General features: G+C 43.4%; 1 protein-coding gene across 3 annotated transcripts in view; it reads left to right on the top strand.

The window, feature by feature from the left end:
- PDE1A (phosphodiesterase 1A) overlaps positions 1-24,895 on the top strand; it is a 143,688-nt gene extending 118,793 nt beyond the window's left edge. For 2 of the 3 annotated variants that reach the window (XM_060280453.2, XM_035133613.3), the window contains exons 9-16: positions 1,577-1,678; positions 1,799-1,919; positions 3,832-3,913; positions 10,685-10,808; positions 12,429-12,610; positions 16,463-16,756; positions 22,171-22,285; positions 23,447-24,895. In XM_060280453.2, coding sequence (XP_060136436.2) covers positions 1,577-1,678; positions 1,799-1,919; positions 3,832-3,913; positions 10,685-10,808; positions 12,429-12,610; positions 16,463-16,756; positions 22,171-22,241 — 976 coding nt within the window. In that variant the 3' untranslated portion in view covers positions 22,242-22,285; positions 23,447-24,895. The remainder of the gene's footprint in view (positions 1-1,576; positions 1,679-1,798; positions 1,920-3,831; positions 3,914-10,684; positions 10,809-12,428; positions 12,611-16,462; positions 16,757-22,170; positions 22,286-23,446) is intronic. The other variant, XM_060280461.2, reaches the window with a different exon arrangement.
- Positions 24,896-25,382: the final 487 nt, after the last annotated feature.

The raw sequence follows: 25,382 nt of genomic DNA, 5'->3' as shown, positions 1-25,382 counted from the left end.
TGCTTAGAGAACAGGCATGTATTTGGAAAATCCGCTTGCCAAATATATGTGCTCCTAATCAAATCCGAAGTACTTTAAAAGCAAAACAAAAGCTCATTTTTAGGAAAGTGAAGATGGGCCCAGTCCATGGAATTGTAATGGGTAGAGATTTTAATGGGATTGTAGATCTCTTAATGGATAAACAACATAGTGTGAGAGCACCATTATAAAGCAGTTAGGAGTTAAAATTAATTAATTTATGGAGGAACCCAAATAAGAGAGAGTACGTAGTCTTTTTATTCATTCTATTATCATAGTTACTCTAGGACAGGGTCTCCAAACTAAGGCCCGGGGGCCGGATGTGGCCCAATAGCCTTCTAAGTCCGGCCCACGGACGGTCTGGGAATCAGCATGTTTTTACATGAGTAGAATGTGTCCTTTTATTTAAAATGCATCTCTGGGTTATTTGTGGGGCATAGGAATTCGTTCATATTTTTTTTTTCAAAATATAGTCCAGTCCCCCACAAGGTCTGAGGGACAGTGGAGTGGTCCCTTGCTGAAAAAGTTTGCTGACCCCTGGTATAGGAGAAAGATGATTGTCAAAAGCAAACAAGGCAGAAACTGAACAAAGAGCCAGCACCAGTGGCTGAGTGCAAAATTCCATTAAGTAAAACCTGCAATGAGAATTGGGGACTTAATGCATTTTATTTTTTAAAAAAGAACAATATATAAGAACAGAATTAGAAATACCCCCCCAATAAATAAATAAATAAATAAATAAATAAATAAATAAATAAATAAATAAATAAATAAAGGAGATGGCACTAACTGGGCAAAAAACATTTGGAGCTGATCTCATTTGGAACAGAGTCCCATGAATGCAGAGATGAGAAAGACAGGCCACTGTTTTTCAGGTGTTTTTCAGCCACTTTCAAACCATCCCATTTTCTTCAAAAACAACCCCACTTCTTTCTCCCCCCCCCCCGACTTTGGGCACCGGTATTCGCGAGTCTATTGGATTGAGAGTGGACAAACGCCAGCTTCCTAGGCCTGATAAGCGAGATGAGCACCACAACCCCATAGTCACCTTTGACTGGACTTAACCTTCCAGGGGTCCTTTACCCATTTTTGTTTACTCCTTAGAAAAAACCCTCCTGGTGAACCTCCTTCTTTAAGGGAATCCTCCTGAGATCTCGTTGGTTTCTCTTCCCCTTCTGAGTTGCCAAGAGAAAGTTTGGTGCTGGTGGTAAAGTCTTAACCTTCTCCTCATTCTGCTGATTGCAGTTATGTGGAAATCAGGCAAAGCACCCCACCTAGAACGTAATTACAGTTCATGATTCTGAAATGAGGGATGACAAAACAGCAGGACCGATAAAGTAATAGCAGGTAATAGCAAGCATTTTTTAAGTACCCAACTCCCATCAACTCTCAGGAGGCTGGAGGTTTCCAGATAATAATAATTTGAAGTGCTTTTCTGAGTTGTATATATATAATGCTCATTCTCATCCCAAGAGATAAATTAACCATCACTTTGCGAGCAAAACGTCTCATTAGAGAATAAATACGGCTGTAATTTAGTAATGGTGACTGTCTGCAGGGAGCTGCGCACCCTCGTCATCGAGATGGTCTTATCAACTGACATGTCAGGCCATTTCCAGCAGCTCAAAACAATGAGGCACAGTCTGCAGCAGACCGAGGGGTAAGTGCCCCACTTCTCTCTCCAGTGCTGTGTGTTAACATGCAGTTCCTGTGTGAATGGGAGGGAGGGGGAGACTCGCTGTTGCTGTAAGATAATGTGAGAAAATCTTTGAATGGGCAGGATAGACAAAGCCAAAGCCATGTCCCTGATCCTACATGCCGCCGACATCAGCCATCCATCAAAAACCTGGAAGCTGCATTACCGGTGGACGATGGCACTGATGGAAGAATTTTTTCGACAGGTAATATCCCTCTCCCTTGTCCTGTTCATAAAGATCCCTTATACGTGTTACAGTGGTACCTTGGTTTAAGTACACAATTGGTTCCTGAAGTCTGTAGTTAACCCGAAGCGTACTTAACCTGAAGCGAACTTTCCCATTGAAAGTAATGGAAAGTGGATTAATCCATTCCAGACGGTCCACGGAGTACTTAACCTGAAGCGTACTTAACCTGAAGCGAACTTTCCCATTGAAAGTAATGGAAAGTGGATTAATCCCTTCCAGACGGTCCACAGAGTACTCAACCTGAAGCGTACTTAACCCGAAGTATGAGTGTAATTGGTTCTGGAAGTCCGTACTTAACCTGAAGCATACTTAACCTGAAGCAAACTTTCCCATTGAAGGTAATGGAAAGTGGATTAATCCGTTCCAGATGGGTCCGCGGAGTACTTAAACTGAAAGTACTCAAACCAAAGCGTACTTAAACCGAGGTATGACTGGGACCCAGGTGGCGCTGTGGGTTAAACCACAGAGTCTAGGGCTTGCTGATCAGAAGGTCGGCAGTTCGAATCCCTGCAATGGGGTGAGCTCCTGTTGCTCGGTCCCAGCTCCTGCCCACCTAGCAGTTCGAAAGCACATCAAAGTGCAAGTAGATAAATAGGGACCGCTCCGGCGGGAAGGTAAACGGCGTTTCCGTGCGCTGCTCTGGTTCGCCTGTAGCAGCTTTGTCATGCTGGCCACATGACCTGGAAGCTGTCTGCGGACAAACGCCGGCTCCCTCAACCAATAGAGCGAGATGAGCGCCGCAACCCCAGAGTCGGACACGACTGGACCTGATGGTCAGGGGCCCCTTTACCTTTATGACTGTATTAGATTTGGTTGTAATATTCCTGGTTATTTCTACTTACTGCTTGTAAGAAAGGGTGGAGGAAGAATCCGTTTCAGTTCACATTTCAAGGTGAATGTTCAAACCTGGAAGCAATAGGAGAACGAGAGCCCAACTATCCTTTGAAATTTGCACTTATCTGAATTTTGCAAATTAGCTCTCCAGCCAAGTTGTGCTTACAAAAACACACACATCTGTTATGGGAAAGCATGTGTACAATGGTGAAAACCAGACACAAAGCTGGATTCTGTTAGGGGAAACCGTTTGCAAAATGCGTATCAGGCAAAATTGTGTACAGAAATGCACGTATTAGCAGAGATTTGGACAAAAACCAGAATTTTCCTGAGAACTTTTAAAAATAAATGAAGAGTAACAAAACTGACATGGAAATGTAGAGAGCTGAACATATGATTTGAAAAATAGGAAATGGAAAGATACTGAGATTTCTCATCTCTAGGTGGGAGATGCTGTGGGTGTCTCTGAGTATGCATGGAAATGTTTGTAGCTCATCGGGAGAGAGAAATAAGCAGACAGTGCTAAAAACCCTCCATCTGGAGGCAGCCATTTTCTCTATCCTCATTCATCATAACTACATGTTTAATATACAGTATTTTTCTTTTTTTAAAGCCACACATTAGATCATGGATAGGCAAACTAAGGCCCGGGGGCCAGATCCGGCCCAATCACCTTCTAAATCCAGCCCGTGGACAGTCTGGGAATCAGCGTGTTTTTACATGAGTGGAATGTGTTCTTTTATTTAAAATGCATCTCTGGGTTATTTGTGGGGCATAGGAATTAGTTCATATTTTTTTTTCAAAATATAGTCCAGCCCCCCCCCCCAAGGTCTGAGGGACAGTGGACTGGCCCCCTACTGAAAAAGTTTGCTGACCTCTGCATTAGATGCAGAAATTGGATGTGAAAGGAACACCCCTTGGTTTAGTTAAATAGTTGGGCTTGTGTTCAGATGTACTCCGTAAATTCTTAGTCTTGCTTTCATTAGTACCTGTAAACTTACACATTTCAATGTGTCACCTTTTTTTAACCCTTCAGGGAGACAAAGAGGCACAACTGGGGCTACCGTTTTCTCCTCTCTGTGACCGCAAATCCACCATGGTGGCACAGTCCCAAATAGGTAATGCTTGGCTTTTTTAATCTTTCACTTTGGAGAAATGATCTCGTAACGGAAAGAAAGAGTGTTGTGACCATTGCAGAATTGGAACAACCAGCATTCTAAGGCTGGCAAAGTCACTAGCATCTGCTTCCTCCTGCTACCGTGAGTTCATTATGCACTTATGGAAGAGGACTCTCATAACATCTGGAAGGAGAGAAGAGGATCCTTTCAAGAATCCAGCACTCTGAGGAAAGGCAGAGGTTTGGGGGTGGATTGTTGCTGCAGGATGGGAATGAGACTATGGCTACGTGAACACCGTGCATTTAAAGCACATGACTTCCCCCGAGGAATCCTGGGAAATGCAGTTCATCCCTCACAGGGCCACAATTCCCAGGATTCTTTGGGGAAAGTCATGTGCTTTAAATGCATAGTGCATTGGCAGCATATGAAGAAATAGTGTGTGTGTGTGTGTGTGTGTGTGTGTGTGTGTGTGTGTGTGTGTGTGTGTGTACAGGCCCATGATATAGGAAGATGGCTGAAACTAAGCAGGTTTGCCTCTGGTCAGGTTTTGGATGGGAAACCACATACAGATTGCTACATATGCAGCCTTGTGTCCCATGACAAAAGGTGGAATATAAATGTTTATTTCAGGGAAGAGAGAATATGTATGTTGAATGTTAGGCACACAGTGTCTCTTGCCTTCCGATTGCCTACTTCAGCAAGCCTTTTGAGTTGAGCTGTTTCCCAGTCTGCATCTGCATCGGAGTTGTTTCTAAGATTGCAGAAAGATGCCCTAGAATATGTCGTTTGCCATCCTGGGCTCCATTGGAAGGAAGAGGTAAACTTGTAATAAACGAGCAAATGAATTGCTGCGGGAACATTGTCTGGGGAAGAAGCATCACCACCTACAGTGAAGATAGATTTCCCACTCCCAGCACCAAACAGCTATAGTGCAGCTGGTGCTGGGGGAATCCCAGCAGGCCAACAGCCAACATGTCTCCAGCCTGGGTGCCATTGCACAGGTACAGGTAAAAAGGGGGATTCAGCTTGCACCTTTTACGTTTGCAGAAGGAGGAGCTGCAGTCTCGTCCTAGCTCACTTTCCTGGCCTCGCCTTGCTTGTTGTAGCTGGTTTGTTGTGAGTGGTAGTTTTAGGCACAAGCATCACAGGAACTGGCTGTGACTCTGAGCCACATGTACATGGCAGCCAGCTGTGGTGATGCTAGACGAGTCTCCCTGCACACACACCTAGATGGATACTTTGCTGTAGCAGGGATGGGGAACTAGTGGCCTTCCAAATGTTGGAAGCTCAAAGCCCTCGATCCTGCACGGCCGATAGGTATGGATGATAGGCGTTGGATCCATCAACACCCAGAGGGCCACTTCTGCTCTTGAGGGTCTTCAAATCAGCCAATGTTCTTAGCTAACGCAAGATATGGGCAATGCAGATTTTCAGATTCAATTCCACAACATTCCACGCATTGCTGTCGTTTCTAAGTGTGAGAATGCCCGTTTTCAATAAGGTAATAGGGTACTGCTCTCCTTTATGCCCAGAGCATTTATTTAGCATGTTGAGACGATGTGAAATCCGTTGCTGTTCTCCATGTCGTATCGGGTGTTTCTCTCTCTCTCTCTCTCTTTTTACCTGTTCAGTTCTCAGCGGGGGATAATGCTTTGTTCTCTGCGTAATTTCTTGCCTCAACAAGCATTTTTCAAGAAGACATTGTTCGATACTGACATCTCAGAGCTGTGGGTTGAGTTCTGTCTCCCAGGGATATTGCTTGTTCCATTCACTGATTTGACAGAACGCTGCTAACGCATTGTGAAATAATACTCGCACAGAATAATAAACAGTAATTTGGAATATCAACTCAGACTCAAAGACCCTGCTCCAAGATCGATCCCTTGTAGGAGGAAGTGTAAAAGTTGCAGCATGCAAGGGCTTCTTCTGTCAAAGAGATGAGATGTTTCTGAGCTCCATCTTGGCTCGCACAAGACTGTGCTCAGAAGGGTGTACAGGTGTGTTTTTTCCATGCATGGATTTCCTGTGCTAGATCAAAGGAGGGCTCCATGTCAAGAGACAGGATGATGATCTGGCTCAAGGACTCTGGCGTGGGCAAGGGAACTTCAGGTTCATATTCCCACCCACACCCCTATGGCAAAGTTCGCTTTGTGATTTTGGGCCAGTGGCTCCAGGCACACCTTCCTCTTAGAAGGTAGTGTTGCCGTTGATCTTTATGTATTTATTTGAAATATTTCTTAACTGTCCTTCATCAGAAGATTCCAGGGCAATATACAAAAGTGTGGAAACAATTCATGGAGCATAAATGCAATAGGTTATTGAAGTATAGGTGGGTTCCCATGAAACAAGACACAGTGATAACAGCAAGAACCTTTATTGAACTAGCAGAACTGGACAACAGAGGCAAAGCAACTGCTTATATATGTTTCTGAAGTCCTGGGCCACTCCCACTCCCAACGTGATTGGCTGTCTAAACTTCCAAGCTGTGAATCATGACTCAGAGTTTAAGGGCCAATGGAAGAGAGGCCCAAATCCTGAAATGTTCTGTGATTGGATATCATGTATCGAATCAGAACACAGGGGCTCAGAATCCTTAGTCAAGACTCAAGCTCAGGCAAACACAGACCACTGAATACATATCACCTATACTCAACTGAGTTCCAGTCAGAGTAGGCCCATCAAAAACACTGGATCATGACCATTAATTGGATGCAACCCAATTTTTAAAGGAAACAGAAAGAAGAAGGCTAATCTTGCTGCACTCCAATAAACACTTATTTGGGTTTTAGTGCCGTGAAACTCAGTGGCACTTCTCAGTAAATGCAGGATTTTGCTGCATAAACCCAGCCTGAGTTTCTGGACGTAAGGGTTGTTGTTGTTTAGTCGTTTAGTCGTGTCCGACTCTTCGTGACCCCATGGACCATAGCACGCCAGGCACTCCTGTCTTGCACTGCCTCCCGTAGTTTGGTCAAACTCATGTTCGTAGCTTCGAGAACACTGTCCAACCATCTTGTCCTCTGTCGTCCCCTTCTCCTAGTGCCCTCAATCTTTCCCAACATCAGGGTCTTTTCCAAGGATTCTTCTCTTCTCATGAGGTGGCCAAAGTATTGGAGCCTCAGCTTCACGATCTGTCCTTCCAGGGAGCACTCAGGGCTGATTTCCTTCAGAATGGATAGCTTTGATCTTCTTGCAGTCCATGGGACTCTCAAGAGTCTCCTCCAGCACCATAATTCAAAAGCATCAATTCTTTGGCGATCAGCCTTCTTTATGGTCCAGCTCTCACTTCCATACATCACTACTGGGAAAACCATAGCTTTAACTATACGGACCTTTGTCGGCAAGGTGATGTCTCTGCTTTTTAAGATGCTGTCTAGGTTTGTCATTGCTTTTCTCCCAAGAAGCAGGCGTCTTTTAATTTCGTGACTGCTGTCACCATCTGCAGTGATCAAGGAGCCCAAGAAAGTAAAATCTCTCACTGCCTCCATTTCTTCCCCTTCTATTTGCCAGGAGGTGATGGGACCAGTGGCCATGATCTTGGTTTTTTTGATGTTGAGCTTCAGACCATATTTTGCGCTCTCCTCTTTCACCCTCATTAAAAGGTTCTTTAATTCCTCCTCACTTTCTGCCATCAAGGTTGTGTCATCTGCATATCTGAGGTTGTTGATATTTCTTCCGGCAATCTTAATTCCGGCTTGGGATTCATCTAGTCCAGCCTTTCGCATGATGAATTCTGCATATAAGTTAAATAAGCAGGGAGACAATATACAACCTTGTCATACTCCTTTCCCAATTTTGAACCAATCAGTTGTTCCATATCCAGTTCTAACTGTAGCTTCTTGTCCCACATAGAGATTTCTCAGGAGACAGATGAGGTGATCAGGCACTCCCATTTCTTTAAGAACTTGCCAAAGTTTGCTGTGGTCGACACAGTCAAAGGCTTTTGCATAGTCAATGAAGCAGAAGTAGACGTTTTTCTGGAACTCTCTAGCTTTCTCCATAATCCAGCGCATGTTTGCTATTTGGTCTCTGGTTCCTCTGCCCTTTCGAAATCCAGCTTGCACTTCTGGGAGTTCTCGGTCCACATACTGCCTAAGCCTGCCTTGTAGAATTTTAAGCATAACCTTGCTAGCGTGTGAAATGAGCGCAATTGTGCGGTAGTTGGAGCATTCTTTGGCACTGCCCTTCTTTGGAATTGGGATGTAGACTGATCTTCTCCAATCCTCTGGCCATTGCTGAGTTTTCCAAACTTGCTGGCATATTGGGTGTAGCACCTTAACAGCATCATCTTTTAAAATTTTAAATAGTTCAGCTGGAATATCATCACTTCCACTGGCTTTGTTATTAGCAGTGCTTTCTAAGGCCCATTTGACTTCACTCTCCAAGATGTCTGGCTCAAGGTCAGCAACCACACTACCTGGGGTGTACGAGACCTCCATATCTTTCTGGTATAATTCCTCTGTGTATTCTTGCCACCTCTTCTTGATGTCTTCTGCTTCTGTTAGGTCCTTACCACTTTTGTCCTTGATTATGGTAATCTTTGTACGAAATGTTCCTTTCATATCTCCAATTTTCTTGAACAGATCTCTGGTTTTCCCCATTCTATTGTTTTCCTCTATTTCTTTGCATTGCTCATTTAAGAAGACCCTCTTATCTCTCCTTGCTGTTTTTTGGAAATCTGCATTCAGTTTCCTGTATCTTTCCCTATCTCCCTTGCATTTTGCTTGCCTCCTCTCCTCTGCTATTCGTAAGGCCTCGTTGGACAGCCATTTTGCCTTCTTGCATTTCCTTTTCCTTGGGATGGTTTTCGTTGCTGCCTCCTGTATAATGTTACGAGCCTCCATCCATAGTTCTTCAGGCACTCTGTCCACCAAATCTAAATCCTTAAACCTGTTCCTCACTTCCACTGTGTATTCATAAGGGACGTAAGGGTAGGAGGTAAATTAACTAAATAGTGATCATTTTTGCTCAACAATCGGACCATGGGAGTATTTCCTTTTTATTCCAACAACTAGCTGCACAAGTCTAATCATGTCTACTCAGAAGGAAGTCCTATTGAATTCAATGAGGATTTCTCCTAGGAAAACGAGATTAGGATTCCATCTTAAGGGTACCTTAAAAGAGAGGGTTATAGAATACTGGCTTGACTATAGAATTGAAAGCTGTAAATATTAAATGTCAACCTTTTTTATCCTTGCCTTCACCTTGTGGGCAACATAGGACATGTGTGTGTGTGTGTGTGTGTGTGTGTGTGTGTGTGTTTGTGTACTCCTTTGGTCTTGCAACTTTAATGCATTAGATTCAGGATGTGATAGCTTTGCAACATTTATTTTATTGCACACCTGTCCCTTACCCATATGGACCTCATATTGTTTATGTAGTTGCTATAAATATATATCTGTACAGAGAGCCGGTGGTGGAACATTGTGTCTAAGCCTATCAGGACCAAGGGACATTTTACAAAGTGTGTAGCTTGACTGTGCAATCCAATGTATGCATGTTCAGAAGTAAATCCTGTTGCTTTCAGTGAGAGTTTCTCCTAGGTAAGTGCAGGCAGAGAACTGCAGACCGAATCTCACCTCTGTCACGGGTTAACCACGTGGTCTTCGGCAAGCCACCATACCTCAGCCTCGCCCTCTGAAATAAGGAGGGTGTGGGAATACAACTGATGCTGCCTTGCCGTTGTTGTAAGGATTAAGCCCAAAATACAAGTGTTTTGAACACTCACACACTACACAGATGCTTTCATGTGCAGAGCTTGCACTGTTACCAAATGCCACATAATGTCCATTGTGCATTTGTGAGAAACTGATCTTTTTGTGTGGCAGCACATATGTTAGGCTAGCACACCTAATTGTAGGCACTTGCTGAAGCCTTTATTCCAGCAAGTCTATCGGGTCACATAATTAAGTCATGCATTCTTGTATATGTTGTTGTTTAGTCGTTTAGTCGTTTCCGACTCTTTGTGACCCCATGGACCAGAGCATGCCAGGCACTCCTGTCTTCCACTGCCTCCTGCAGTTTGGTCAGACTCATGTTCGTAGCTTCGAGAACACTGTCCAACCATCTCGTCCTCTGTCGTCCCCTTCTCCTTGTGGCCTAAATCTTTCCCAACATAAGGGTCTTTCCCAGGGAGTCTTCTCTTCTCATGAGGTGGCCAAAGTATTGGAGCCTCAGCTTCAGGATCTGTCCTTCCAGTGAGCACTCAGGGCTGATTTCCTTCAGAATGGAAAGGTTTAATCTTCTTGCAGTCCATGGGACTCTCAAGAGTCTCCTCCAGCACCATAATTCAAAAGCATCAATTCTTCGGCGATCAGCCTTCTTTATGGTCCAGCTCTCACTTCCATACATAACGACTGGGAAAACCATAGCTTTAACTATACGGACCTTTGTTGGCAAGGTGATGTCTCTGCTTTTGAAGATGCTGTCTAGGTTTGTCATTGCTTTTCTCCCAAGAAGCAGGCGTCTTTTAATTTTGTGACTGCTGTCATCATCTGCAGTGATCAAGGAGCCCAAGAAAGTAAAATCCTGTGTATAGATTATGTTTATTTTATCTCTGTGTTGATGGTAATTATTTTACTGTTTTATGTACATTTACTGGATTTTCTTTTTAATTAAGCTGTTTATTAAAACTCTTAAATTTGCCTTCAACAAAGCTCTATTAGCATTTACTTACTAAGTGTACAAAGAATGGACAGGCGCTCAATGTTTTCTTCCGTCTCTCTCTCTCTCTCTCTCTTTCTCTCCACACCCCACTCCCAAATCGCCCTGCAGGTTTCATAGATTTCATAGTAAAGCCAACATTTGCTCTTCTTACTGACTCCATGGAAAAAATAGTTTATCCTCTTATAGAGGAAGCGTCAAAATCTGCAAGTCCTTCCTTCGCGACAGCACTAAGGTTTGAGAAGTCCACCCCCCTTAATTTATATTATTATTGAAAATCGAAATTACTCTAATATAACATTGCCATCTAGTGGCAAGAGGTGCAGCTGTGTTACATGACAGCATATAAATCCTGTTCAGGAAACGACTGTGTATATGTAGAATACAAATCATTATATTTGAAGGAGCTGATGCTCAAATAATTATTCAGGAAATTTCATGGAGGGGTGATTTGCTTGGAGGTGGGCACATATAATTTCAAGGCTCTTTCCTCTCTGCCCTAAAGCAAATTATGAATTTAGCTTTTAGCCATTAAGCTTGTTATGTTAGCAAAATACTGTACGTTTTTGTTTCAAAATAGCTTTGCGGCATCTCACAGTCTCAAGATCCAAAGTAGAAATAGGAAGATTTGAGGTCATATAATGTAGGGCATATAAACATAAATAAACCAGCACCCCTTTTTGGCAAGGAACAGAGGTCTAAAAGTGTCTGTTAATTCTCCAAGTCCAACTAGTGTCCTTTTAGTTAGTTTAGGCTGCATTCTTATGCCGAGTTTCCTGGGAATTAGCTCCGTGGGACTCAATGGGACTTCTAAGCAGGCATACATAGGATTGTATCGCCGTGGCAAAGAACAACAAACCTAACAGAGCTGCTTTCTGCACTTGGGCATAGCTTGGAGAGGAACAGGGGGCAGCTGCCATCCCCTAAACCAAGTAAACAAATAAAAATACTTAACTATAAAAGTAGAAATTGTAGAAAGATTTTGACGGATTTCTCTGAGCACTTTGGGGTCAAAGGAAAGGAATTTAAAACAACTGTTGTTGAGACATTTCATTCCGAATCTGCTAGGCAGAGCCAGACGGAGGGGGATGACAGATGAGTGTCCTCCCCACTCCCCCCCCCCAAAAAAAATCCTGGTTATGCCCATTAGGGCGGTTCATAAAAAAAACTTTTTTTAAAAAAAATGCCTGCTTCAAAGGGATTACTATATAGCTGTATCTGAAATTTCATGCATATCAGTTAATATCTTGACCCTCCTCCATGAAAATAGCTGTTTACTTTTTCCTATGTCGTGAAGGCTGAAATTTCAATTCAGTGGAGCAGGGTGAAGATATTAACTGATATGCATGAAATTTCAAATATAGCTATATAATCCCTAGTGTGGTAAGAGAAGACCGTTGGAGCAGGCATATTTTTTTAAAAAAAAAGTTTTTATGAACCACCCTAATGCCCATGCCTCGTTGCCCTTCCCACCCTCTTCCGTGTAGGGCAGGCATAGTCAACCTTGGCTCTCCAGATGTTTTGGAACTACAACTCCCATGATCCCTAGCTAACAGGGCCAGTGGTCAGGGATCATGGGAGTTGTAGTTCCAAAACATCTGGAGAGCCAAGGTTGCCTATGCCTGGTGTAGGGGATATTCCTGCATCAGTTATGGGAGCCTTTAACAGCCTGGCATCCTTTAGATTGTTGACCTCAACGCCATCCAGAATTGATGCAAGCTGTAGTCAAAAGCATCTGGAGAACCCCAGGCTGAGTTTCAGGCTACAATGTAGTACTGTCCTGTCTACTTGTCTGTGCCCCCCAAGTGTCTTGCTCTGCCTTTAATCTAGTTCTTTAATCCACCCCCTCTTCTAGTGACATCGCTGAAGGATCCACCATGGAGGTACACAGAAGGATAAATGTTAAAAGCATCGGATGTATTGGCGGGACTCTCTCAGAAACCTCTTTGACCACTGTGGACTTAAGAAGCTTTAAAGACTGCCTGTTTCAGATCATACACGAGAACAAAGACAGGTGGAAAGAGTTAGCAGAAAAAGGTACGTTTTCCATTTGTCAGAGTTCCATTTCCACCCCATTGGCTCATTCACTCGTGAGCAGCAGAGTATCTGCGTTCCTCTGCGCTCAAAGACAGTTTCCTTGCAAAATTACTACACATTTAAAACACTGTGAGCACACAAATGGGCGTGTGCATGCGAGAAAGACAAAGATACGGTGATCACCTTTTTTGTGCATGTGTATCTGTGCGTATTTTTCGTCCTAAAGTTGTAGACAACCTGCTCTTCCCTTGATGGGCATCACTGCTGCACTTGCAGCATTCACACCACTAGGTGGCAGATTTCCACACCATCTCTCACAGTGCTGTCCTTTCCATAAGTGTCTTGATAGACCATTGCATATAAGAGATGAGAATCTGAAGTTTACTTTTGACTGACATTGTGCAGTTAGCAAAGTCCAAGTGAAAAGGTTGCTTGCTTTCAAAAGGATAAAGCGTGAATGAAAGAATGTAAGCGGAGGCATGTTGCTGGAACAGACCAAAAAGGTCCGTCCAGTGCTGTGTTCTGCCTGCTATAACTTTGGTAGAGCATGAGATTTTTAATCTCAAAGTTGTGGGTCCATGCCCCACGCTGGGCGAAAGATTCTTGCATTGCAAGGGTTTGAACTAGATGGTCCTTGTGGTCTCTTCAACCTCTACAATTCTATGTTTATGGGAAGCCCATGAGCAGAATGTGAAGGCGATCTCCCTTCCCTACTGTTTTTGTCCCCGCCTCCAGTAGCAACTGGTATTCCGAGAAACATCGGGGATCAGCTTGAACTGAATTGCAAAATTTGGAAAACAGTTTAATCCAATTGTAAGATGTATCCCAATCAGTCTGGAAACTACAAATTAGGTCAGATCCCTTGAAACTGAACAAAACTCTTGCGACCTACCAAGCAAAACGCAGCCTACTAGCCACATATTGAGGCCTGCCAAGTTTTGACAAACCCTGCCCCATGTTTTTGCCATCCTAAGCAGGAAGAGAAGCATTAATAGGTCTTTGACATGCGCGCCAGCTTGTTCCCATGATTGAGGGGGCCGGCGCCGAGGGACATGTGACACACGGTGCATGATGGGCTGATGACACGCATGCACGCAACGTGCTGACATGTCGTGTGTCCATCTTGCACCTTGAGCATGTGATGCAAGCAGGCTGTGTGCATGGACAAGTGACGTGAGTATGGACAAGTGCATGGACAAGTGACATGTGTGAGTGAGCACACATGGCATGTACATGGTCGCTGTGAAATTTTAAGGGGGGGGGAGGCCCCCTCTTGAAAATTTTGGAGGGGGGCCTTGCGGCCCCTTAGATGGCACCACTGGTCTTTGATGGGCTATCAAATAGAGCTGCTTGGGCTGTATTTGGCTTGGTCAGTCGCAGATTGTGTGGCCCCCCACCCTGGGAAAATCTCACTCTATGACATAAAACCTTCTCTGTCTGTCTGTCTGTCTGTCTGCCTGCCTGCCTGCCTGCCTGCCTGCCTGCCTGTCTCTCTGTGTGTTTTGTTACTTAAAAAAAAAAAATCTTTAGTGCATTTAAAAAATTTACAAAGAAAGCATGAAGGAAACATTACATCCAAATATTCAAAACTAAAAAGGAAAAGTATAAAAGAAAGTAAAAATATAAAAAGAAAAGAAAAAGATAAAGAAAAAAAGAAAAACGAGAAAAATGAATAATGATGAATAATAAAAAAGGGGGGGGGAGAATTAATCAAATACACAAAATTGTTCAAAGGATACAAACAGTAATTTAAATATTCTACACACCAGGTTCCCAGAAAGAAATTACATTTGTAATCCTTCTTTTCTTTCTTTACTGTCTCTTTCTGTTCCGGAATGTTGGTTGATGTCCCTCAATCTCTTTGCGGCTTCGACACTTTTCTTAAATAACAAGTATTCTGTATTGATTTATTTAAATCGGTTTTTTCCAATGTATCTGTGAAATTAATCTAAGCACAACCAAGTATTTTTGGAACTGTATTTTATCAGGTAGTTTTTTAAGCAATCCCATTCCTTTTTTTACCTTATTGCCTGTGTGATCTCTTATTAGTTCTGTCATTTTGGCTAGTTCGAGATACTTGCACAACTTTAATTGCCACTCGTCTTTTGTAGGTATTAAATCACTTTTCCAGTATTTTGCTATTAGCATTCTAGCCGCTGTTGTCGCATAAAGAAACACACTTTTGTTTTTGTTTGGGATGCTTATCGTTAGAATGCCTACTAGGAAAGCTTCAGGTTTCTTTAAAAATGTGTGTTTTAGCATTCTTTTAAGTTCCTCATAGATAATGTCCCTTTTTTTTTTGATTTAGGGACATGTCCACCACATATGGATAAAGTTCTTTCGTTTTGTTTACATCTCCAACACATATTGTTGTTATTTTTATATATTTTTGCTAATTTGGATGGGGTCAGGTACCATCTGTAAATCATTTTCATAAAGTTTTCTTTTATCAGATAGCACGCAGTGAATTTTAAGTCTTTTTTTCCAGAATTTCCCCCATGTTTCCATCTCAATTGGATAACCAAAATCTTGTGCCCACTTCACCATCACTTCCTTCACCTCCTCGTCTTTAAGGTTTCAGTCCAGTAATAATCTGTATGTTTTTTATAATATCTTTTTATTATTTAATAAAAGTTCTTTTTCTAAATCTGATATCTTTGTGTCAAATCCATTTATTTTTTGTCTGATTTAAAATTTTCATTTAACTGGTAATATTCTAGCCAGTTCACACCTGCCTGCTTTAATTCTTCATATATTTTTATTTTTTAATCGGTTATTTTCTTCTTCTAAATTTTCTTTATATGTTAGCCTATTAATGTCCATATTTTTCTTTTTTACTGCTATTGCTTCTATTGGTGACAACCACCAAGGGGTTTGGGGTTCTAATAATTTTTTGTTTCTTTCCCATACAGTAAATAGAGATTTCCTTATTATGTGATTGAGGAATCCTTTGTGGATTTTAATTTTATTATATCCCAGATAACTGTACCAGCCGAACCTAGCTATCCTTCCCCAGAGTGACAAATTTAACCTATTCCAAATTTCCAGGTCTTTTATTTTTTCTTTCCATGTTTTGGCATAGTTATCATTTTATAAATTTATGTTTTTTTACTGTGATCCAGATTCCTATGTATTTAACTTTCTTTGTTATCATTAGCCCTGTCTTATTTACTAGCTCTAATTTTTCTTGTTCGTTCATATTTTTCACTAATAATTTTGTTTTATCTTTATTCAATTTGAAACCCGAAACCTGTCCAAATTAATTCATTTTTGCTATTGCTTCTGTTATACTTTCTGTTGGGTTTTCTGTCATAATGATGAAGTCATCTGCAAATGCTTTTAATTTGTAAGATCTATTCCCCAATTTGATCCCTTTTATTCTTGGTTCTTCCCTTATTACCTTGAATAATGTTTCCAATGTAGTTATAAACAAAAGTGGGGATAGCGGGCCGGGCAGCCTTGTCTGGTGCTTTTAGAAATATTAAACATTTCTGATAAATCATTATTTATTATCAATTTGACTTTTTGATTTTTATATATCGCTTTTATGTCGTATCCCATTTTCTCTCCTAATTCCATTACATCAATATTTTTCTCCATAAATCTCCAAGACACATTATCAAAAGCCTTTTCGGCATCCACCAGCAGCAGTGCAGCTTTTTTAAATCAAGCCTCATATCCAAATATTCCTAATATATTAATCACCATTCTTGTGTTATTATACATTTGCCTCCATGGAAAGAAGCCTGCTTGATCGTCGTTGATAATTCTCTTCAAAAAGTTTTTTAATCTATTATTCCTGCAAATAATTTACAATCTGAATTTAGTAAAGAAATTGTTACTGTTCTGTAGAAGAACAAATGCCAAAAGCTGGTGGGGAGAGAAAGGAACAGAAAGGCCAAAGCCGACATGCCACAGACCCTTTGCTAGAGGAGGTGGCAACGAAGACACCAAATGAGAAGAGCAAGGAAAGTGGTGGTGAAAGGCCATCTGTGGACTTGTCCCGTACCTCTGTCGTCCTTCAAGTGCACTCTCTCAATTCCCTGCCCAAACCATCTGACTCTGAGATCTCACCAAAGGATTCTTTGAATGGAAAAGAGACTGCAGATGTACAGCAAGACACAAAACCTTGTGCTCCGCTAAATGGTAAGAGGACATCAGAAAGCATTCCTCGGATGGCTTTTGTTCAGGTTTTGATATTTCTATTTTCCATTACAGATTTTCACATTCAAATCAATATAACCACAAAATAACCATCAACTTCTCTTCTCCCCTATCATGGTTCCTTTTAGTTACCCATATCCCAATTACTCCATATATTTTCTTTTATCCCCATTCTCATTATATCTTCCCTTACTTTAAACTACTGAATTTGCTCTAACCCTGCTAATGTTTTATCCTGCTTACAATAATTATTCAGATATTCTACAAACACATCTTTCTTGAAGGCTCCCTCTTCCCATTTTCTCATTCTATTCATAAAAATTTCTAATTCTGCATATTCCATCAGTTTCATCTGCCACTTCTCCTTTTATTGGCGCTGTTCCCTCTCTCCACTTCTGAGCATATCATTCGGGGCTGCTGTGGTTGTGTGGGTTGTTAGGATTTTGGAGGTGCCACCATATTTGTTCCATCCCCGTTCAGTCATAGTTACTAAAATAAGGTCTTCAACCCTGCAGTTAACAGATTGCACCTTATGCAAGCATGCACAGACTAATAGGTGTCTATGTAAAAGAAATTAGCCAATACAAAAATGTAGCCAGATTCAACTATGAGCAACGAGTTATACTGTTGCTTGGGAATTCTAAAATACCCACCACCACCACCAAAACCCTGAGATTTCTAAATCACTAATGGCAGTTTGTTAGTATCTAGATGTTAATAAATTCTGGTCAACCTGGAAAACACCTGTCCCAGATCCATCTCCAACTTAATTTGAGGTAAGGGCTAATGTTTAATCAGAGCATTAAAAACCCTATGCAGTTTGGAGGGGCAGGGAAGGAGATGCTGCGTCTCTCTGCCTCCCCGCAACTAGGGCCACTGAGGGGAGTGAGAAAATGCTGGGTGGTGCTTACTGCGGGGCCTGCAGCACGCCCAAGTCATGCGTGTCTCCTGGGAGAGACCTGGTGGATTGGGACTGCACATGCTCCACACTGCCCAAACGGTCCGTCTGCTGCCTCCCCCCCCCAACTGTAGGGCGGCTAAGTGGGAGGAGGCAGGCAGACTCCAGAGGCCTGCAGTGTGCTCCACCCCATGGGTGGTTCACCTTGTTCCTGGGCGTGCCGCCCCAGGCAACTGAGTGGCTTCCTCCACTGCTGCCCGCAACCACACTGCAGAGAGTAGGAGAGTTCTGTCCTGCTGGGTGTTCCTTGCACGGATCCCTGCAGGCAGTAGGATTGCACCTTTGGTGGGCTGCCCCTGTACCGCAGCTTCATGTGCTGTGTCTGCTTGGCCTCCTACCTCTGGCATCATTGCCCCCCCCTCCCCGTGTCTTGGCTTGGTGTGGTTCAGGTTCCAGCCACCGCCACTGATGGCAATGCCACCTGCCTCTGCTCCATGGCTGCCTCGCTTATCCTTCACTGCTGCTGCCACTGTGTTATGGGAAACAGCTCTCCCTGAGCCAGCCACACCTCACTCACTCCTGCCTCTCAGGTTGACATTTCAGGATAGGAAGCAGATCTTCATCAACGCACGCAACTCCACTTTCCTCTGTTGAAGGGATGTAGCCCTCCGTATGCTGTTGGATCACAACTCCCATGATCCATGACTGTCGGCCATGCTGCCTGGGGCTGGGGGGAACTGGAGACACTAACATCCAGAGGGGCACAGGTTTCCTACCCCTTTGCTCTATTGAAGCAGCCAGATGTACAACACCTTCATTTGTGCATCTGAGCATATACAGGGTTTTAGACTCCTTTTTGCATACTGTGCTACAGCCTTTCCTTGGTTTCAGTAGGAGTTATCGCCTCCTTCCTTGGAGGTTTTTAAGCAGAGGTTGGGTGGTCATGGATGCTTTAGCTGAGATTCCTGCTTTACAGGGAGTTGAGCCAGATGACCTTTGGGGCTCCCTTCCAACTCTACAATCCTATGATTCTATGATATAGCTGCAGAATGAAAGATCCAGCATTGGAGATCAGATTTATACAGGCACATGGATTCACATTTCCCTATACTTTCCTTGCAATGCCTTTCTGGGCTCCACTGAAATAGCTGAGTGCATATTTTGACGCGGGTTGGAATCCACACATTCCCCTCCAGGGCTATCAGTTATTACATGTGATCATGAGCACGTTTGGGCAGGGCCTTGATTTTTAAATCTCTGATAAAACGTTTGGTGAAGCATCCAAAAGAAAAAGAAAAAAAAAGATATTAAACTTCTATTAAACTTGTTATTTATTTGCTGAATGCCAAGGTTGCTGGGAAAGTAATGCTCACCTTTTCTAAGTAAATAGCGAGGGCTGGTTTCTTTTTCTGGCTGAGCAAATCCTCCGCCTGTTATTATAGCACGTCCCACTAATTGTAGGCACTTAATACCATTGGAATCCCATGGGCCAAGTCATTTGTACTGAAAAATAAAGAACAGGTTCCATTGCTAATTTTACATGATTTTAACAGGATGCACTCCAATATGGAAAGTCGATGTAGAAGCTTTCATTTCATTAATATGGAACATTCCTTTGCTAGTACGGAATGGGAAAAGGGAATAGCTTGAAAGCCCTTCATCATACACTGTGATAATTAACTTGGATTAAAACTAATGAAACCAACTGCAGCCGACATTCTGATGGGGATGGAATTTGTCTATGTTATCTGTAGGAAAAGCAATGCCTGTAAACAGAATTCTACGTCTTACGTTTTATGTTAATATTATAGTGGTATTAAGTGTGAGTTTGGAAAGGGAGATTGAGTTGCTGGGGGGAAATGGCTGTGATCTTCCCCACTTTTTGATCTGGACCTGCTAGTGGGTCACAGCCTGATCCAAAGTGGGTCATGACAGGGGCCCTACCATCATGCAAATATATGTTAATAGGTTAAGAAATGGAGCCCCCCAATGCATGTTTGGGTTAAAAGTGGATCCTGGGTCTGGACATGTTATTTTGTATCAATAATACAAAATATTATTGATTTCAGTGGGAGAAAGTGAAGGATTCATCATCAACGAGAATTGAAGCTGCAATCCTGTACAACTATATCAGCTGATTGCTGGGTCTGGCGAAGCCCATTGCAAAGCATTCTGCATGACCCCATTGCAGAGCCACTTGCGAGGCGCTTCTCAAAACCTGCCATTTAGCTGATCTTCAGGATTTGCAAATTCTTTTTTCACAGGGCTTTGCAGGCATCAGAAATCAGTGTTTAGGGAGAAATCTGATTCTGTTCTTGTTTAAAGGCAAACCTGTTCACACTTTCTGAAATAGTATGTGAACCAAAACACAGCTATCCATCAGAATTTGAACTTCTTGAATAGCCAACTTCGGGGGGGGGGGGGAGCCGGGAGAGAATATGCCAGAGAAACATGCATAAAATGCACACACTAGTGAAACTAACAAAATAAAAGAGCATTATATTACAGGCATGGCCATCTTTACCCGGGGATGCAAGGGGTGTGGGGCACCCGGGTGCCAAATTCTGGGGGGCACCAGGCGCCCGCCACTGAAGCCGCCTAAGCTCTTAACTATCTACCTGTTATGAAATAATAAATAATTTTGATCAAGCTAGGAAAACAAAATACATATATACCTAGGTATTACCGAAATGTATACCGACTGTTTCACTAAACGACTTTCGACTTTGTGTGCTCATTTACCAAAGACGTGCCATTCCAGTGGCGGCGCTTGTCATTCACAACAGTGCCGTGCACATGAAATTAACTCTTACATCAAAATATTATGTTACGTATTGTATTGAGCTGCTATGCGGCAGCGGGGTCAGCGGCACCTTTGACACGACTGATGTTTCTCCTAAGTAGGTGCCTAAACAATACTTATAAGTTTAAGTGTGGTGGCGGCATATACTTAAGTATAAGTGTATTGTAAATAAAAAAGTTTGTTTCTTTTTCCTCCCTTCTTTCATAAACAAGAGATAAGGCATGAGCGTGGTGTCTGACATAAGCATAATAAAAGTTAATTTGGGGGGCTAAACTAAATTTGGGGGCGCTGGGCAGATCTTTGCACCCCGGCAGCACATATGCTAAAGACAGCGCTGATAACGGGAAATTGCTTTCCAAAGATATCTATGTTAGGCAAAATTGCATATATAAATGTGTCTATTAGGATAAATTTGAACTAAAATGCTGGTGGGTTTTCAGGAGGACTTATTAAATTAAATAAATTGAAAATTGGTGTGGGATTGTGGAGAACTGAATTTAAGATTGGAGAAATGAGAACTGGAGAGAACCTAAAACTGGCAGATTCTCCCATCCCTCTTGGTGGCACCTGAAAATCTATTTTAGCCGGGTCAGGCTTTTGCCTGCTTCACACCTGATGTCATATATCTGTGGTTTTCAACCAGTGTGCTGTGGTCCCCTGGGGTGCCTTGAATGATGGTCAGGGGTGCCGTGGGCAACAATGGCCTCTGTCCCTCTTTCCTTCCCTCCCTCCTCTGATGCCCTCTTGTGTATCTGCCTCCCAAAGGCTTGCACAACTGTTTGTTGCAGTAGCCCTGACAGCAAGCTTCCCAGGTGAACGGTGCTTCTGGGGCTGGTCAAGGGGTGCTGGCTGCCAGGAGCTGAGGTGGCCTCGGAGTAAGCAAGCAAGCAGGCGAGGGAGCCCAGCCAGCCAGTCCACCAGCCCTTGATGTTGGGAATGGACAGACAAGTCCCAGGTCCCCGTGGGGCAGTGTGAGGAGGCAACTCTCTTTGGGGCAGAGAGAGGGCAGCTCAGAGACCAGGGGCTGCAGCAGCGGCTCCCCAGAGTACTCCCAAGGAGAGGGGAGAGGAGACTGAGGGACCATACCACAAGGGAAGGTATTCAAAAAAGGGTGAGAGCCTGTCAGTTCTGACTCCTGAGCCCCACAGGGGTGTTGCAGAAAGAATGTAGTTGATCAAGGGAGCCGTGGACTCAAAAGGTTGAAAACCTCCATCATATATGATGGCAGGTAGGCATGGCTTGGCCAATATGGCCTATGGGCCAAATGGGGAGTTCTGCTGGACCTAAGTAGGCCTGGAGACCAGAGGTTCCCCACCCTGGGAGGTCAGCCCTATTGTGCTCAAACGGGACTTACTTCCCAGTAGACGTGTCTAGAATTGTGGCATAGATGTGCCTAACTGTGTCTACATCTCCTGGTTCTCAAGGCTAATGCAGAATTTAAGTGGCCTATACAGTTCTCCACCCACCCCCGCCATTTGCAGCCATCTTGTGAGGTGCGTTAGGCTGAGAGGCCCTAGGCCAACCCAGAAGTTTCATGATTGATTGGGGATTTCAACCAACCCTGGCTTCCCTGGACATAGTCCAGCATTTCAACTGCTTGCCCACACTTAGACAGTCAAGGCCACATAATAGCTGGCTCACGTGACATATGTGGAGACTTTTCTTTTTTTAAAAAAGCTTTGTTTTTCTTTCCAGGCGAGCCTAACCTCAATAAGACCGTGGAAGTGACCCCTGAAGAAAAGAAGAAGACGCTGCTCCGCAACTAGATGAGCTGCATCCTCAAATGTTTCTGCTGTTTTGAGAAGGATAGGTAATTGTTTTCCTACCTGATCTTGCAACCGAGCCCTGAGAATTAAGTTGCCAAGTGGTCACGAAACGGCTCCAAGTCACGTTACAGGGTTTGCATCCCATCGCTCTGTTTTCTGTATCTGAGTGACTGTTTTATCTGAATCATTAAAAGAAGAAGCCTCATGAAGTTTTATAATGGGGTGGAGCGTCTCCAAGAGAAGGAAGTCTGGTTGCGGGAGAGACACATACGGTATCTCAATTGCTTGGGATCCAAATATCCCCATGAGGCAAGTTAGCGTTGACCGTGGGGGCCAGTTTTGCCAATGCAGTGCCTTGAATCAGGAGGAGACAACCGACGACACTGCGTGGAGTTTGCTCATGTTTGCTGAGGCTGGGAGAGAAGAGGAAGAGGTGGTACCAGGGACCTTTTTCTGGCATTACAATTCATCACTGCAACTTTCACATTTTCAAAACTTCGGAGATAAACAGGAAATAGGGCTCTGTTCGCCTACCTTAGTGCAAGGATTTTCTGCTTGGGCCATGGGACTTTCTCCCTCTCTTCGCTCTGTGTGTGCATCTCTCACCCTCCCCGAATCTGCTCTGCAGGGTTAGTGGAACCCGTGGAACAGATTTAGAGGGTGCACGGGGGGAGGAGAGGTCAGTCTGTTGCAGGAAAGTTCACTTGGTGCTATGTGGGATTCTGCCCATAGCCAGTTGTGCTGCCTGTGTTGGAATGAAGCCACAGAGTTTCCCTTCTGACACCAGTGTTGCTGCTGCTTACCTGAATAGGACTGGGACAGGGCACAGTGGTGATGGTGAGGTTGTTCCCGTGCTACTGCCTTCTTCACCATCCTGCTTGGCTTAGCTCTGCCCAGGTAAACAGCATCAATACTAACCTTGGGAGGGGGCCCTCCATAGCTTCACCACTCCTGGAAATAGCCCACTGTGCTTTCATGTCCTTATTGTTGTAGCATGTGACATACCTTTCGATTTTTTAAAAAATCTGCTCTTCAGTCAAGCAGATGCTACTCAATTACACTGAGAAAATCAGCATCCTTCAGTGTGTGGTCCATTCTCCGGTGTAACCTTCAAAATGTTCAGTTTCATTACTCCACAGTTAAATGCCTCAAGTTTCGCACAACAACAAATCTCAGCCTTCTCCCTCCTCCATTTCTATTTGCAGGATGAACAGCACTAAGACATCTCCATTCCCCACGAGGCTGTTACCTTCCGTGCCAAATCATACTTGGACCATCCTATCTATAGACGCAACAATGATGGATACTCAAACATTAAACACTACGAAGCTCTGAGCTGGTAACTCAAGGCACTTAATAGCAGCACTGGATATGTGGAGTTATTTTATTCCTTCTTCTGGTCCTGCAACCCTTAGCTTTGCTGGAATGCGTTTCCAGCCAATTTCCTTTGAAATCCATGAATGAATGTTGCCATATGGGCTGAAGACTGACTGGCTAGCAGAGACTTCTGGACAAGCCTGCTTGGGGTGGAAAGCATAACCACGGCTTGTGGATGAGCGAGGGGTGCAGTTGGCATACCAAACTGAAGTCGCTACAGACAGCCACCGCCTTTCCTTCTCGCAGCCCCGTTGCATAATGACGCTCGCGTCTGCATTTATGCGGGTCCTTTTCTTTTTCAAAGTGCGGGAGAGAGATTCCGAAAAGCTGTGCCGAAAAATTCAGGAGTCGCAGAAAAGCCTCTAGAATGAGCAGTGAATGTATTGTTGACACCATTCTGTGTTTAGGTGGTGGGAGCAGGTGTTTTATTTAAACAGCTTTTTTTAAGAGAGAGGGAGAGATGATCTGTTTAAAGGTAGAGAAATAGCAGTAGGTCACAATATCAAAGTGTTGCCCTTCTTGGGCTCTAGCAGATGAGGCATTGCCTGCTGGTTAAGCATGTGCTCTGCATGCAGAAGATCCCAGATCTAATTCCCTGGCACCTCCAGTTTAAAAATGAGCTCTGCGAGGCCTCTGGCTACAGTCTTGGAGAGCTGCTGCCAGCCTGAGTAAACATTACTAGGCTAGATAGGCCAATTGCCTCCTTAAGGCTGCTTTATATGTATGTTGTTCAAAACTATCTTGATAGATATGCCATGAAAATGCATTGTGTTTTTTAAAAATATATATATACATAGAGAGATAAAAGAACTACCAATGATTGGGGTACGTGATCTTAACTTGCTCATAAACCACAGGCAAATGGCCTGTGGGCACTACTGAGGAGATAATTCAGTCAAAACCTGTCTGTTATATTGAGGACAGCATAGTGACTTTGCATGCCATAGCAGTTCCTCTTCTTCTTTCCAGGCCTCTCTCACTTTTTGAACTGGGTACATTCCAAAATATCAGGGATGGTATAAGATAATACCAAGAAGTCATAACAGATGCCAGTTGCCATGGAAGCCATAGCAGATCTGCGCAGTTTTAGTACAGATTATTTAATTTGGGGTGGGAGTTATGCAAAAGATTTGGGGGTGGGGAGTGGGGTGGGAGAGAGAAGCATTTTAAGATATTTTATAAGGGCCAGAGCTTACCTTCAGCATGGACTTTTGTGTACAGTACCGTAAACAAACGACATTTCAAAGAATAAAAACATATGATATACTATATAATGCAACTTGCGGTTTGGCTAATCTTGCTCTCTTTCTCTGTGGGTGCGCATGGGAGCATGTGCACATGCACGAACTATGGCTGCCAGGCGACTCCCAGAGTCTGTGCCCCCATGTCCTCTTGCATCCAAATAACTGTCACTGTGAATCATCTGCTTCAAAATGGGGTGCGAGATATGCATCCAACGTGTGTGTGTGTGTGTGTGTGTGTGTGTGTGTGTGTGTGTGTGTGTAATGGGGCTACTCTTAATGAATTACTCAGGAAAAACACCAGAAGCATTTGAATCCAGAGCCTGGGGTGCAAATAGAAGCCGTGATTTATCTGCTCCCTCCACTGAAGTGAAGAGATGGACTTTACAGCAATGAGAACTCAGTGCGGACAAAGTATCCCAGCTTGCCTACAACAAATCATAAATCTGTGGGGCACTGATTTTCCAGTGTGCTAAAGATCTAGGAGGAATCCCTTACGCCATCTCTTTTTGCAAAAGTACGC

Source organism: Zootoca vivipara, chromosome 1 (genome assembly GCF_965207765.1).
Source record: "Zootoca vivipara chromosome 1, rZooViv2.hap1.1, whole genome shotgun sequence".
Lineage (NCBI taxonomy): Eukaryota > Metazoa > Chordata > Lepidosauria > Squamata > Lacertidae > Zootoca > Zootoca vivipara.
This window is presented reverse-complemented; position numbering and strand designations above follow the sequence as displayed.